Source organism: Salvelinus fontinalis, chromosome 9 (assembly GCF_029448725.1).
Source record: "Salvelinus fontinalis isolate EN_2023a chromosome 9, ASM2944872v1, whole genome shotgun sequence".
NCBI lineage: Eukaryota > Metazoa > Chordata > Actinopteri > Salmoniformes > Salmonidae > Salvelinus > Salvelinus fontinalis.
Genome location: NC_074673.1, coordinates 52,282,050 through 52,297,829, shown reverse-complemented (window position 1 = coordinate 52,297,829; position 15,780 = coordinate 52,282,050). Strand labels below are relative to the sequence as shown.

At 41.3% G+C, this 15,780-nt stretch overlaps 1 protein-coding gene across 4 annotated transcripts; it reads left to right on the top strand.

Moving 5' to 3' along the window:
• Positions 1–3,119: 3,119 nt before the first annotated feature.
• calml4b (calmodulin-like 4b) lies at positions 3,120–15,572 on the top strand. 4 transcript variants are annotated; one of them, XM_055934825.1, is made up of 6 exons: positions 3,120–3,210; positions 3,860–3,923; positions 4,047–4,077; positions 12,739–12,879; positions 13,067–13,255; positions 15,051–15,566. In XM_055934825.1, exons 2-6 carry the CDS (start codon positions 3,921–3,923, stop codon positions 15,146–15,148), a joined length of 462 nt encoding a protein of 153 aa, XP_055790800.1. In that variant the 5' UTR covers positions 3,120–3,210; positions 3,860–3,920; the 3' UTR covers positions 15,149–15,566. The 4 variants fall into 4 exon arrangements, with proteins under 4 accessions (XP_055790800.1, XP_055790801.1, XP_055790799.1 ...); XM_055934826.1 differs by lacking the exon at positions 3,120–3,210 and adding an exon at positions 3,442–3,465; XM_055934824.1 differs by lacking the exon at positions 3,120–3,210 and adding an exon at positions 3,472–3,680.
• The last annotated feature ends 208 nt before the right edge of the window (positions 15,573–15,780 follow it).

The window sequence follows — 15,780 nt, the reverse complement described above, 5'->3', positions numbered from 1 at the left end:
TTTTGCCTTTTAGTCAGTATACTTTCAGTAGGTTAATTGTACATTACTTATACTCTCATACTTACTTTCAAGGCAAAGACCCCACAAGAAGTAACATCTTGTTGGCATGGGTGAGGAAGGTACCACACGCCCATCTGGAGATATTACACCCCTTCTCTCTCAGGAATTATCTGAACATATATGTTAATAAAAGTACAACATTTTGAAAAACTTCCTTGATTACAATATAGAGATTAATCACAGAGGGGAATCTGAGAATACAGGGATTCCAGCAGGGTGTGAGTTGAAGTAGTCAAATCTGGAGCTGACAAGGCTCTGATTTAGCATATTGGGGGATGGTGTGTAGTGTGGAGGAAGAAGCAGAACATTCAGATTAGGGCTGGAATGTAAATGACATGTGATCATCTTGGATTATCTAACATCTGAGAATGGACAGGCATTCCCTCGAATGAAGAGCATCTTCGTCTTGCTGAGTATGTGCTGTCATCCAGGTAGAAATGTCACCTGCATATCTGATGTAGGAAAAGAGATAAATTGAGTGTCCTGTGAATATGTTTATGTATATGTACATGTGTGTGTGTGTGTGTGTGTGTGGTGGTGGGGGGGGGGGGGGGGGGGGGGGGTGGTACAGTGGTTTGCGAAAGTATTCACCCCCCTTGGCATTTTTCCTATTTTGTTGCCTTACAACCTGGAATGAAAATAGATTTTTGGGGGGTTTGTATCATTTGATTTAAACATGCCTACCACTTTGAAGATGCAAAATTAAAAAAATTATGAAACAAACAATAAATAAGACCAAAAAAATTAAAACTTGAGCATGCATAACTATTCACCCCCCCAAAGTAAATACTTTGTAGAGCCACCTTACAGCTGCAAGTCTCTTGGGGTATGTCTCTATAAGCTTGGCACTGGGATTTTTGCCCATTATTCAAGGAAAAACTTCTCCAGCTCCTTCAAGTTGGATGGGTTCCGTTGGTGTACAGCAATCTTTAAGTCATACCACAGATTCTCAAATGGATTGAGGTCTGAGCTTTGACTAGGCCATTCCAAGATATTTAAATGTTTCCTCTTAAACCACTCAAGTGTTGCTTTAGCAGTATGCTTAGGGTCATTTGTCCTGCGGAAGGTGAACCTTCGTCCCAGTCTCAAATCTCCGGAAGACTGAAACAGGATTCCCTCAAGAATTTGCCTGTATTAAGCCCAATCCATCATTCCTTCAATTCTGACCAGTTTCCCAGTCCCTGCCAATGAAAAACATCCCCACAGCATGATGCTGCCACCACCATGCTTCACTGTGGGGATGAAATTCTCGGGGTGATGAGAGGTGTTGGGTTTGCACCAGACATAGCGTTTTCCTTGATGGCCCAAAAGCTCGATTTTAGTCTCATCTGACCAGAGTACCTTCTTTCATATGTTTGAGGAGTCTCCCACATGCCTTTTGGCGAACAACAAACATGTTTGCTTATTTTTTTCTGGACACTCTTCCGTAAAGCCCAGCTCTGTGGAGTGTACGGCCAAAAGTAGTCCTATGGACAGATACTCCAATCTTCGCTGTGGAGCTTTACAGCTCCTTCAGGGTTATCTTTGGTCTCTTTGCTGCCTCTCTGATTAATGCCCTCCTTGCCCGGTCTGTGAGTTTTGGTGGGCGGCCCTCTCTTGGCAGATTTGTTGTGGTGCCATATTCTTCCCATTTTGAAATAAATGCTGCTCCGTGGGATGTTCAAAGTTTCTGATATTTTTTTTTATAACCCAACCCTGATCTGTACCTCTCTACAACTTTGTCTCTGACCTGTTTGGAGAGCTCCTTGGTCATCATAGTGCCGCTTGCTTGGTGGTGCCCCTTGCTTAGTGGTGTTGCAGACTCTGGGGCCTTTCAGAACAGGTGTTTATATACTGAGATCATGTGACAGATCATGTGACACTTAAATAAAGTCCACCCGTGTCCAATCTAACTAATTATGTGACTTCTGAAGGTAATTGGTTGCACCAGATCTTATTTTGGGGCTTTATAGCAAAAGGGGTGAATACATATGCACGCACCACTTTTCATTTCACTTCACCAATTTTGACTATTTTGTGTATGTCTTTACATGAAATCCAAATAAAAATCTATTTAAATTACAGATTGTAATGCAACAAAATAGGAAAAAACGCCAAGGGGGGAACACTTTTATATATTGATATCTTGGTATATTTTTTTCAATTATTATTATTGTGTTTTGTGGATGAGGGGTGGGGGGAGGTTGACGGGGATAGTGGAGGTGATGGGGGTGTCCTATTGAGGGCAAAGGGACCTATTGGGGAGGATATTCTTCATGGGGGCACATTCAGTCATAGTTTTGTTTATTATAAATGTATTTATATTTTACTTTTTTTCCTATTATTATAACAGTTTACTGTAATTATGGATATATGCACTCATGTTGACTTATATATAGATATTTCTTTTTCAACCAGAGTACAATTTTTTATTTATTATTATTTTATTTTTTATTATTATTGTAACTACATTCTTAAATTAAAACAGATAAAGTGTAATTTAAAGGAAAAATCGTAAGAGGGAAAATCACGATGGGATGGTGGATTGAGGGATAAGGTAGAGAGAACAGTAGAGGGCTCTAAAAACTATTATTGCTGAAATAACCACTTTTTGTGACTAGAGTAGAATACTTAATGTGGCACACATCAGACGGCATGATAGGTCACCAAAATTATTCTGAAGTGTGTCAGGCCTTGCAGTCCCAAGATAGAAGAGGGGAGAGAATTTTGGCAGGCAATAAAATGGCCTTGTCGACCCCCCCCCCCCCCCCCCTTCTCAATTCCTTAATTTTGTGGCTTGAGTCAAATACTTTCTATAGAACAAACTTCATGTCAGGATAGGCAACCGAAATTATTAATTCAGAGAGGTGTGTTATATTAAACATAGAGGAGGGAGCAAAATGTAGGCAAGCAATAAACATTTCAGAACAACTACTTGTCGAATAAGACATGGGAGAGATGACACATTTTGGCAAAGATATTTATTTATAGACTAATAGACTTGAAACACATAGCCAAACCGAAAACTGCAGACATTACTTGTGCCTCCCTCGCGATCGAACCGACAAAAATAAAATGAAACGCAGCCTAACTTGATCAGAAATCTCAACAAGCAAGCAAGTCGCAGCAATGAAGATTTGAGTGCGTTCGCGCGAAGGGAGGGAGAATTTTGTCAGTGGGAGCTTTTCGGCACAACACCTGTTCTTGCCTACACATACTGTATTTTCCCAGTTTTATTTTCCTACGACGATCAATTAAATCGAGTTAAGGAGGAAACGGACACATTTTCAGCCTGAATGCAGGATGTTTTATTTACGAGCCGGTCCACGGCGGACACCAGTGTATTACCGGCTGTGCACATAGAAGTCGGACGTAAAATGAAAAACGATGTAAAACGAATAGCCCAATACTGCCATCTTGCTGCTGGTTGGGCTACTATTATTACTGATTTATAAATAATCTATAGTCCATAAACTACTTATGAATCCTTTGTCTTTGTAACCAAACAATATAAGGTTAAAAGTTTAAAACTATATAAAAACGTGATGCCATTCTGCATCCATAGCTTCTTCCAGTTACGAATTTGAGAGTAACGTTAGTAGGCTAGGCTACATTTATCCAGACCTACAGCAAACCAAGTGGTGGGTCTTTCGGCGAAAACATAAATTAAGGATTGCGCCTTTATTGTGACAGACCGTTTCATGGTTATCGGAGATAAATAGCATAGTAGCCTATAGTTGGTGTGGGGTCTAGTTCACCATGTGCTCATGGCAACACTGTATCAATAATGCAAACTTCTAAATAAAGGTTACTCACGCAGGTAAAACAAGCGGACCTGACACGTCGAGTGTGTCTAGGAGCACTGACTGAGCGTAACCACGATGGTAAGCAAGTTATTCCAGTGAAATCATTGTTATGTACAATAGTTGGCTCATAGTTAGATGTAGCATCCACTATAAATAGTTAGTTGCATATAAAAGTGACGTGCTTCTCTTGTTTTGTTACAGGCAAAGTTCCTGACTCAAGACCAAATAAATGGTAAGACGCGTTAGACTGTGCACATATTGCGCACGCTATGTTGATTTGGATAAATGTGATCATTTTAGGCGAGTACGGCACAAGGCAGGATTGTTTATCACATGTCAAATTAATCGTGGGTATTCATTTAATTTAATTCCTGGTATGCACGATCGTTATAATCGTTTCATTTTGCGTTACCGTCTGAGAATGTCCACTATCTTGATGATTGCAGTTTGGATAGTCTCTGATCAATACTCAAGAAATTGGCGAATAAAATGAAAACTACTACATGCTCACAGAAGCCTACATTCCAGGACTACTTCTTATTGCTTGATGTTGATATGAACAGACTTTTATTCCACGTAATTTTCCGTGTGCCTGCCACAACACAATGCACCCCATTTGTGTCAACGTTCCTGTTGAGAAGACACACACAATGCATCACTTATATCACCAGTCTTTTGATAGTTTCTTCTTTTGTTGTCAAATGTAGATCATAAAACCGTTCAACAATATTTTGAATAGGATGTTACAGACTATGGAGGACTAGTTTACGTATACCAATATATAGCCTACTAATATAGAATACTATGTATGATTGGTGCTATCATGAATGTACCTAGTCCAATATGTACTCTTAAGATTCCTAACGTTACCTTTAGGTCCAAGGACATGTTATTTTCAGAGGTAGACTGACTCTGGCAGCCAAATACTCCATCTAAACGTGAATTGATTCTTGATTGCAATACGGTTCTAGAAACATCTCACATTAAAATAATTTCACAAATGCAAAATATACACTTACTGTTTTAACCAGCTTCATCACAGTTGCAGCCAACAGTATTTTTCAGTGACAACACGTTTCTGGCGGCCTACTTCCGTTACACACAGGTGTTCCGAGCATGCTAGATAGCTAGTTAGCACAGGTGGTTCCTCTGTCTTCCGTAAATATACGCTGTAACATGAATATATGGCCGTGTGGGAACACTAACCCTAACCGTATAAAGGTGTGTATCAATTTCACCTTATTTAAAAAAACATTTTTTGCTGATATGAAAGATAAGGTCCTTATGCTTCCAAAACCATACCGCAAGCAATTTGTGTTAATGTTCAGACCCAGACTTGGGGCTCTTAACAAAACTCCCCTGTACAGAAGACGCCTTCGTCCAATGACTCTTATGTATATTGTAATGGAAATGAGAGTCATGATCAAGGGCTAGTATACAGTGCACCATGCAACCCATATATATTTCTATGGCCCTTCTGTTTGCCTTTCAGTAGGCAGCCTGTGCTCTCCTCTGTGTGATTGAAGCAGATCCTGACGGCTGTAATCCTTCAAAGATTAATGAGCGGTGACTGCAGATACTGCCTCGATTAAGACTGACCTGTATCTCCCATTGAAGAGTATAATGCTCTAGTTCAGTTCAAGCCAGCAGATCCAATTTGCTTGCTTACAACTGCGCTAAGGTTGGACAGGCGTCCTGTGTAGATTAAGACAAAATATGGCTCCGAATACATACCTCAATCCGGGTATGAGAACTGCGTTGTACTCTGAATTGTCCCATTATCACAACTGTTACACAGAGAAGATTGAACAACTCTTATCTAGCTAGCATGATCATTTTCTCAGTGTAACAGTTGGGATAATGGGACAATTCGGAGTACAACACATTTCTCATCCCTGGATTGAGGTCCGTTTTTCGAGCCTTGTCTCACGCTGGCTCCGTGGTGTCTTAATCTACACAGGAAGCTTGGGGATCTGTTGGCTAGTTCAGTCTGTGAGATGAACGGGCCTTATGCTTAACACAGTGAGTTTAACAGCATGCCTTGCCCTTAACTGCACACACAACTAACATCAACAACATGCATGATAGTCAATTTCTCTTTAACCCTCAACCATGAAAGACTACTTCCCTTCTAGTCTTTTTAAGAAACATTTGTATGTTGAAAATGCCTAACCACTTGTGTAATCTATTTGCATACACTTCAAAAACAGACATACCCCACCAGACACGCCATGATGGGTTTCATCACGGTACCAAACCAAAAACAGATTTAACTTTAAAAAAAACAGATAAACATATTCTATCACAGCGCCTCTCCTCTTTCTAAATATTTAATTTAACTGTACTGTGTATAAGAACATGAATCTGTACAGTAACCTCCAAAAGTATTGGGACAGTGACACATTTTTTGTTGTTTTGGCTCTGTACCCCGGCATTTGAAATGCACAATGACTATGGGTTTGGACTGTCAAGTGCAATTTGAGGGTATTTTCATCCATATAGGTTGAACCGTTTTGAAATTACAGCACTTTTTGTACATAGTCCCTTCATTTTAGGGGACCAAAAGTATTGGGACAAATTCACTTATATGTGTATTAAAGTAGTAAAAAGTGAAGTATTTGATCCCTTTTTCATAGCACGCAATAACTACATCAAGCTTGTGACTTTATACATTTGTTTGATGCATTTGCTGTTTGTTTTGGTTGCGTTTCAGATGATTTTGTGCCTAATAGAAATTAATGGTAAATAATGTATTGTGTCATTTTGGAGCCACTTTTATTGTAAATAAGAATAGAATATGTTTCTAAAGAACTAAATAATAGTTCTCATAGCCTTTATCCGTACCCTTATCCTTCTCCTCCTCTGTTCCTTTAGTGATGTAGAGGTTAATCCAGGCCCGGCAACGCCTAGCTCCACTCCCATTCTCCAGGCACTCTCATTTGTTGACTTCTCTAAAAGCCTTGGTTTCATGCAAGTTAACATTAGAAGCCTCCTCCCTAAGTTTGTTTTATACACTGCTTTAGCACACTCTGCCAACTCGGATCTCCTAGCCATGTCTGAATCCTGGCGTAGGAAGGCCACCAAAAATCCTTAAATTTCCATCCCTAACTATAACATTTTCCGACAATATAGAACTGCCAAAGGGGGCGGAGTTGCAATCTGCTGCAGAGATAGCCTGCAGAGTTCTGTCATACTATCCAGGTCTGTGCCCAAACAATTCGAGCTTCTACTTTAAAAAATCCACCTTTCCAGAAACAAGTCTCTCACCGTTGCCGCTTGCTATAGACCACCTTCAGCCCCCAGCTGTGCCCTGGACACCATATGTGAATAGATTGCCCCCCATCTATCTCCAGAGCTCGTACTGTTAGGTGACCTAAACTTGGACATGCTTAACACCTCAGCCGTCCTACAATATAAGCAAGATGTCCTCAATCTCACACAAATTATCAATGAACCTACCAGGTACAACCCCTAATCAGTAAACACGGGCACACGCATAGATATCATCCTGACCAACCTGCCCTCCAAATACACCTCTGCTGTCTTCAACCAGGATCTCAGCGATCACTGCCTCATTGCCTGCGTCCGTAATGGATCTGCGGTCAAACGACCACCCCTCATCACTGTCAAACGCTCCCTAAAACACTTCAGCGAGCAGGCCTTTCTAATCAAACTGGCCCGGGTATCCTAGAAGGATATTGACCTCATTCCGTCAGTAGAGGATGCCGGGTTTTTCTTTAAAAGTGCTTTCCTCACCATCTTAAATAAGCATGCCCCATTAAAAAAAATATAGAACCAGGAACAGATATAGCCCTTGGTTCACTCCTGACTTGACTGCCCTTGACCAGCACAAAAACATCCTGTGGCGTTCTGCATTCGCATCGAATAGCCCCCGCAATATGAAACTTTTCATGGAAGTTAGGAACCAATGTACACAGGCAGTTAGGAAAGCAAAGGATAGCTTTTTCAAACAGAAATTTGCATGCTGTAGAACACACTCCAAAAAGTTCTGGGACACTGTAAAGCCAATGGAGAATAAGAGCACCTCCTCCCAGCTTCCCACGGGACTGAGGCTAGGAAACATTGTCGCAACCGATAAATCCACAATAATTGAGAATTTCAATAAGCATTTTTTTTCTACGGCTGGCCATGCTTTCCACCTGGCTACCCCTACCCTGGGCAACAGCCCTTCAACCCCCACATTAACTTGCCCAAGCCTCCCCCATTTCTCCTTCACCCAAATCCAGAAAGCTGATGTTCTGAAAGAGCTGCAAAATCTGGACCCCTACAAATCAGCTGGGCTAGACAATCTGGACCCTCTCTTTCTAAAATTATCCGCCACAATTGTTGCAACCCCTATTACTAGCTTGTTTAACCTCTCTTATCATCTCAGAACCCTAAAGATTGGAAAGCTGCTACGGACATCCCCCTCTTCAAAGGGGGAGACACTCTAGACCCAAACTGTTACAGACCTATATCTATACTACCCTGCCATTCTAAAGTCTTCGAAAGCCATGGTAACAAACAGATCACTGACCATTTCGAATATCACCGTACCTTCTCCGCTATGCAATCTGGTTTCCAAGCTGGTCATGGGTGCACCTCAGCCACGCTCAAGGTCCTAAACGATATCATAACCGCCATCGATAAAAGACAGAACTGTGCAGCCGTATTCATCGACCTGGCCAAGGCTTTCGACTCTGTCAATCACCACATTCTTATCGGCAGACTCAATAGCCTTGGTTTCTCAAATGACTGCCTCGCCTGGTTCACCAACTACTTCTCAGACAGAGTTCAGTGTGTCAAATCGGAGGGCCTGTTGTCCGGACCTCTGGCAGTCTCTATGGGGGTGCCATAGGGTTCAATTCTCGGGCCTACTCTTTTCTCTGTATACATCAATGATGTCGCTCTTGCTGCTGGTGATTCTCTGATCCACCTCTACGCAGACGACACCATACTTCTGGCCCTTCTTTGGACACTGTGTTAACTAACCTCCAGACGAGCTTCAATGCCATACAACTCTCCTTCCGTGGCCTCCAACTGCTCTTAAATGAAAGTAAAACTAAATGCAGGCTCTTCACCCGATTGCTGCCCGCACCTGCCCGCCCGTCCAGCATCACTACTCTGGACGGTTCTGACTTAGGTATTTGTAGTTGTCCACATATTCTAGGTGTCTGGTTAGACTGCAAACCCTCCTTCCAGACTCACATTAAGCATCTCCAATCCAAAATTAAATCTAGAACCGGCTTCGTATTTCGCAAAAAAGCATCCTTCACTCATGCTGCCAAACATACCCTCGTAAAACTGACTATCCTACCGATCCTTGACTTCGGCGATGTCATTTACAAAATAGCATCCAACACTCTACTCAGCAAATTGGATGCAGTCTATTACAGTGCCACCCGTTTTGTCACCAAAGCCCCATATACTACCCACCACTGCGACCTATATGCTCTAATTGGCTGGCCCTCGCTTCATATTCGTCGCCAAACCCACTGGTTCCAGGTCATCTATAAGTCTTTGCTAGGTAAACCCCCACCTTATCTCAGCTCACTGGTCAGCATAGCAGCACCCACCCGTAGTACGCATTCCAGCAGGTATATTTCACTGGTCACCCCCAAAGCCAATTCCTCCTTTGGCCACCTTTCCTTACAGTTCTCTGCTGCCAATGACTGGAACGTATTGCAAAAATCACTGAAGCTGCAGACTCATATCTCCCAAACTAACTTTAAGCACTTTAAATCAGAGCAGCTTACACATATCTGCACCTGTATATAGCCCATCTGTAAATAGCTTATCCAACTACCTCATCCCCATATTGTTATTTATGTTCTTGCTCCTTTGCACCCCAGTATCTCTACTTGCACATTCATCTTCTACACATCTATCACTCCAGTGTTTAATTGCAATTACTTCGCCACTACTGCCTATTTATTGCTTTACCTCCCTAATCTTACCTAATTTGCACATACTGTATATGGACTTTTCTATTGCATTGACTGTACGTTTGTTTATTCCATGTCTAACTCTGTTGTTTGTGTCGCACTGCTTTGCTTTATCTTGGCCAAGCCGCAGTTGTAAATTAGAACTTGTTCTCAACTAGCCTACCTGGTTAAATAAAGGTCAAATATATATTTTTTAATTAAAATAAATTATAAACTTCTACATTAATGTGGATGTTATGCTACCGTGATTACGAATAATACTGAATGGATCATGAATAATGATGAATGAGAAAGTTAGACAAATATCATACCCCCAAGACATTCTAACCTCTCACCATTACAATAACAGGTTTGCAGATGGGCTATATACAGATGGGCTATATACAGGTGCAGATATGTACAATAACAGGTTTGCATTTTTTTTTTTTTTTTGGGGGGGGGGGGGGGGGGGGGGATTGATATTTGTACATCGGTAACTTTCTCACTCATCATTATTCACATTTCATTCAAGATTATCCGTAATCATGGTAGCATCCACATTAGTGTTAAAGTATTTAGAAACATATTCTATTCTTATTTACAATAAAAGTGACTCCAGAATAACACAATACATTATTTACCATTAATTTCTATTGGGCACAAAATCATTTGAAACACAACCAAAATGACACAATACATTATTTACCATTAATTTCTCAATATTAGAAAGATGTTCTTAATGTCTAACTTCTATTTTTTATTTAAAATGTAATGTAATATCTTATGTTGTTCTTGTCTATAACTGTTCTGTACTTACAGTGCATTTGGAAAGTATTCAGACGCCTTTTTCCACATTTTGTTACATTACAGCCTTTTTCTAAAATGAATGAAATTATTTGTTTTCCTCATTAATCTATACACAATACCCCATAATGACAAAGTGAAAAAAAGTTTGATATTTTTGCTTATTATTTTTTTGTTTTTTGGGGGGGGTTTATTTCAAAAAATAAAAAACAGAAATACCTTATTTACATGATTTTTCAGACCCTTTGCTATGAGACTTGAAATTGAGCTCAGGTGCATCCTGTTTCCATTGATCATCCTTGAAATGTATTTACAACTTGATTGGAGTCCACCTGTGGTATTTTCAATTGATTAGACATGATTTGGAAAGGCACACACCTGTCTATATAAGGTCCCACAGTTGACAGTGCATGTCAGAGCAAAAACTAAGCCATGAGGTCGAAGGAATTGTCTGTAGAGCTCCGAGACAGGATTGTGTCGAGGCACAGATTTGGGGAAGGGTACCAAAAAAATTCTGCAGCATTGAAGGTCCCCAAGAACACAGTGGCCACCATCATTAAATGGAAGAAGTTTGGAACCATCAACTCTTCCTAGAGCTGGCCGCCCGGCCAAACTGAGCAATCGGGGGAGAAGGGCCTTGGTCAGGGAGGTGATCAAGAACCTGAAGGTCACTCTGACAGAGCTCCTCTGTGGAGATGGGAGAACCTTCCAGAAGGACAACCATCTCTGCAGCACTCCACAAATCAGGCCTTCATGGTAGAGTGGCCAGACGGAAGCCAATCCTCAGTAAAGGACACATTGCAGCCCGCTTGGAGTTTGCCAAAAGGCAGCTAAAGGACTCTCAGACCATGAGAAGCAATATTAGAATCGAATCAAATTTGGTCACATACGCCGAATAAAACAGGTGTAGACCTTACCGTGAAATGCTTACTTACAAGCCCTTAACCAACAGTTCAAGAAATAGAGTTAATAAAATATTTACTAAATAAACTGAAGTGGGGAAAAAAATCGAATTAATCAAAAAGTAACACAAGAAATGTACATAACAATAACGAGGCTATTTACAAGGGGTACCGGTACTGAGTCAATGTGCAGGGGTGCAGGTTAGTCAAGGTAATTTGTAAAGTCATGCATAGATAATAAACAGCGCGTAGCAGCAGTATAAAAACAAAGGGGGGATCAATGTGAATAGTCTGGGTGGCCATTTGATTAATTGTTCAGACGTCTTATGGCTTTGGGGTAGAAGCTGTTAAGAAGCCTTTTGGACCTAGACTTGGCTCTCCGCTACCGCTTGCCGTGCGGTAGCAGAGAGAACAGTCTATGACTTGGGTGAATGGAGTCTGACAATTTTTTGGGGCCTTCTTCTGACACCGCCTAGTATATAGGTCCTGGATGTCAAGAAGCTTGGCCCCAGTGATGTACTGAGCCGTACGCACAACCCTCTGTAGCGCCTTGCGGTCAGATGCCGAGCAGTTGCCATACCAGGCAGTGATGCAACCGGTCAGGATGCTCTCGAGGGTGCAGCTGTAGAACTTTTTGAGGATCTAGGGACCCATGCCAAGTCTTTTCAGTCTCCTGAGGTGGAAAATGTGTTGTCTTGCCCTCTTCACAACTGTCTTGGTGTGTTTGGACCATGATAGTTTGTTGGTGATGTGGACACAAAGGAACTTGAAACTTTCAAACCGCTCCAATTCAGCCCTCTCGATGTTAATGGGGGTGTGTTCGGCCGTCCTTTTCCTATAGTCCACGATCAGCTCCTTTGTCTTGCTCTACATTGAGAGAGAGGTTGTTGTCCTGGCACCCCACTGCCAAGTCTCTCACCTCGGTATAGGCTGTCTCATCGTTGTCGGTGATCAGGCCTACCACTGTTGTCGTCAGCAATGTGCAGTAGCTAATCGTGATCTTAATAAACTAAACAGAACCTATTGAATTAGAGGGATTAGAACGCTCTTGAAACCTCTGACCATGGAAATTTGACAGGTAAACTCATGGGTACATAAAACATGTCTGACAGTCCATCTATTATGGCATAATTGACCTGTAGGGGGATGTCTGTTCTATTCATTCTATTTCTATGGTTTGACCTCAGGGGAATAACCATTAGAAGCCTACATAGACATACCTAGAAGAGCTGAGGAAATGTGACAACCTCTTCTTTCTCACAGAATTCAAGGAATGCTTTTCACTCTATGACAAGAAGCACAAGGGTAAAATTGAGGCCAAGGACCTGATTATAGTCATGCGCTGCTTGGGGGTCAGCCCCACTTTCATTGAGGTGGACAGACACCTGCAACTCTCCAAGATTGGTACGCATGTCTGTCTGTCTGTCTGTCTGTCTGTCTGTCTGTCCGTCCGCCCACTTGTCTGTCTGCACGCCTGCATGTCTGTCTTTCAATATCTTGTCATTGCTAAACTATCCCTTTCAATAAATTTTCTAATCAACAAATCATTTGATCGATCATTCAATCAATCATTCTCCTTCCGTAACACTAGATAAGTGCGGAGAGCTGGACTTCTCCACCTTCCTGACCATGATGCATCAGCAGATCCAGCAGGAGGACCCCAGAGCAGAGATTCTGGAGGCCATGAGGATGACGGACAAGCAGAAGAAGGGCTACATCCTGTCCTCGGAGCTCCGGGCCAAGCTCACCGGGCTGGGAGAGAAGCTCACTGATAAAGAAGGTAAGGGTCATAAAACCCACATGCCACATGTATACAAGAGTGTAGAGTGTATGCATGTGCATTTTGTTTGTTTGTTCAAACCCCGCACATCCAAAATCACAAGTGTGCATTATTGTACCAACTTAACAACATTTCTATGGTAGTAAATGTAATTGAATTACTTTGTTACTTTATTACACTGATACTGTATATTCTGTTTGAACACTTGAACATTTGACATACAGTACCAGTCAAAAGTGTGGACACACCTACTCATTCCAGGGTTTGTCTTTATTTGTACTATTTTCTACATTGTAGAATATTAGTGGAGACATCAAACTATGAAATAACACATATGGAATCATGTAGTAACAAATATATTTTATATTTGAGATTTTTCAAAGTAGCCACCCTTTGCCTTGATGACAGCTTTGCACACGCTTGGCATTCTCTCAACCAGCTTCATGAGGTAGTCACCTGGAATGCATTTCAATTAACAGGTGTGCTTTGTTTAAAAGTTAATTTGTGGAATATATTTCCTTCTTAATGCATTTGAGCCAATCAGTTGTGTTGTGACAAGGAAGTGGTGGTGTACAGAAGATAGCCCTATTTGGTAAAAGACCAAGTCCATATTATGGCAAGAACAGCTCAAAGAGAAACGACAGTCCATCACTACTTTAAGACATGAAGGTCAGTCGATCCGGAAAATTAAGAACTTTGAAACTTTCTTCAAGTGCAGTCGCAAAAACCATCAAGCGCAGTGATGAAACTGTCTCTCATGAGGACCGCCACAGGAAAGGAAGACCCAGAGTTACCTCTGCTGCAGCAGATAAGTTCATTAGAGTTACCAGCCTCAGAAATTGCAGCCCAAAGACACCTCAGGCCTTCATGGTCGAATTGCTACAAAGAAACCACTACTATAGGACTCCAATAAGAAGAAGAGACTTGCTTGGGCCAAGAAACATGAGCAATGGACATTAGACCGGTGGAAATCTGTCCTTTGGTCTGATGAGTCCAAATTTGTGATTTTTGGTTCCAACCACAGAGTAAGTGAACGGAGGATCTCCGCATGTGTGGTTCCCACCGTAAAACATGGAGGTGTGAGAGTGGTTTTCTGGTTACACTGTGTGATTTATTTAGAATTCAAGGCACACTTAACCAGCATGACAACCACAGCATTCTGCTGAGATACGCCATCCCATCTGGTTTGCGCTTAGTGGGACTATCATTTGTTTTTCAACAGGACAATGACCCAACACACCTCCAGGCTGTGTAAGGGCTATTTAACCAAGAAGGAGAGTGATGGAGTGCTGCATCAGATGACCTGGTCTCCACAACCCCCCGACCTAAAACCAATTGAGATGGTTTGGGATGAGTTGGACTGCAGAGTGAAGGAAAAGCAGCCAACAAGTGCTCAGCATATGTGGGAACTCCTTCAAGACTGTTGGAAAAGCTAGTTGAGTGAATGCCAAGTGTGCACGGATGTCATCAAAGCAAAGGGTGGCTACTTTGAAGAATCTAAAATATTTTTTTATTTGTTTAACACTTTTGGTTAATTCATGATTCCATATGTGTTATTTCATAGTTTGTTTTTACGATTATTCTGCAATGTAGAAAATAGTAGAAATAAAGAAAACCCTTGAATGAGTTAGTGTGTCAACTGTTGACTGGTACTTTGTGTGGCAGAGATGATTGTATGATTTTATGACCAGTAGTCATAAAACATCTTAAAACATTCAAAGACCAGTGATGAAATTACTAGATTTGATGAGTTATAATTAAGTTGTGTGGGTGTCATCGTCTCACTTCCCTGTAGTTGACGAGCTGCTGAAAGAGACTGGTGTGGGACCAGACGGATGTGTCCACTACGAGGAGTTTGCCAAAACAATGACCCTTCCTTCTACAAACTGCTGAGCAGCCATCAGGCCGGACACGATCATACTGTACCACAAAAGTGCACTGATTCAAAGCATTTGCATGCGGGCTGCCCACTAACAACATGTTGAGATGAGAAGTTATTTTTTTCTTTATTAGCTTGGAGGTATGTGTCTCTATTGTTATTACGTTGTTATTCCTTATATTTCCATGATATATATTTGTATGTTGAAGGAAGCAATGGTGTGCCTGGTTGAAACGTCTGCTCTTTAAATATTTAGCTAATACTAACCGGCATTGTTATAGGTTATCACTTTTACCAAGTAATCATTAAAAAGCCCACTGACATCACAAAGTAATGACATTGTTCTTATTGATACAAGAGCAACTTGATTTCTTGATAATAAATGGACCAATCATTTTGGGTCCAAACTTGCTATAAAATTGTTTTTATGTGAATACACTTTGTAGGTTTGGATCAAACAATCCCTCATGGAGAAAATGTGTAAACCAGAGGTAGTTTACATGGTGTGGCAAAATGAATATGCCTTTTCTGGGGCCTGGAGTTTTTCCTGATCTCATGTCCTGGTCAGCTAAAACTCTGGGTCCTATTCGTAGGATATGACAAAATAGCATTATTATAGATAGCTTCCCTTTTTGTCTGTGCTATA

Coding starts and splice junctions, on each gene's coding strand:
- calml4b (XM_055934825.1), top strand. Junction 4,078..12,738: donor GACTCAAGACCAAATAAATG/GTAAGACGCGTT, acceptor TCTTTCTCACAG/AATTCAAGGAATGCTTTTCA. Junction 12,880..13,066: donor CCTGCAACTCTCCAAGATTG/GTACGCATGTCT, acceptor CCGTAACACTAG/ATAAGTGCGGAGAGCTGGAC.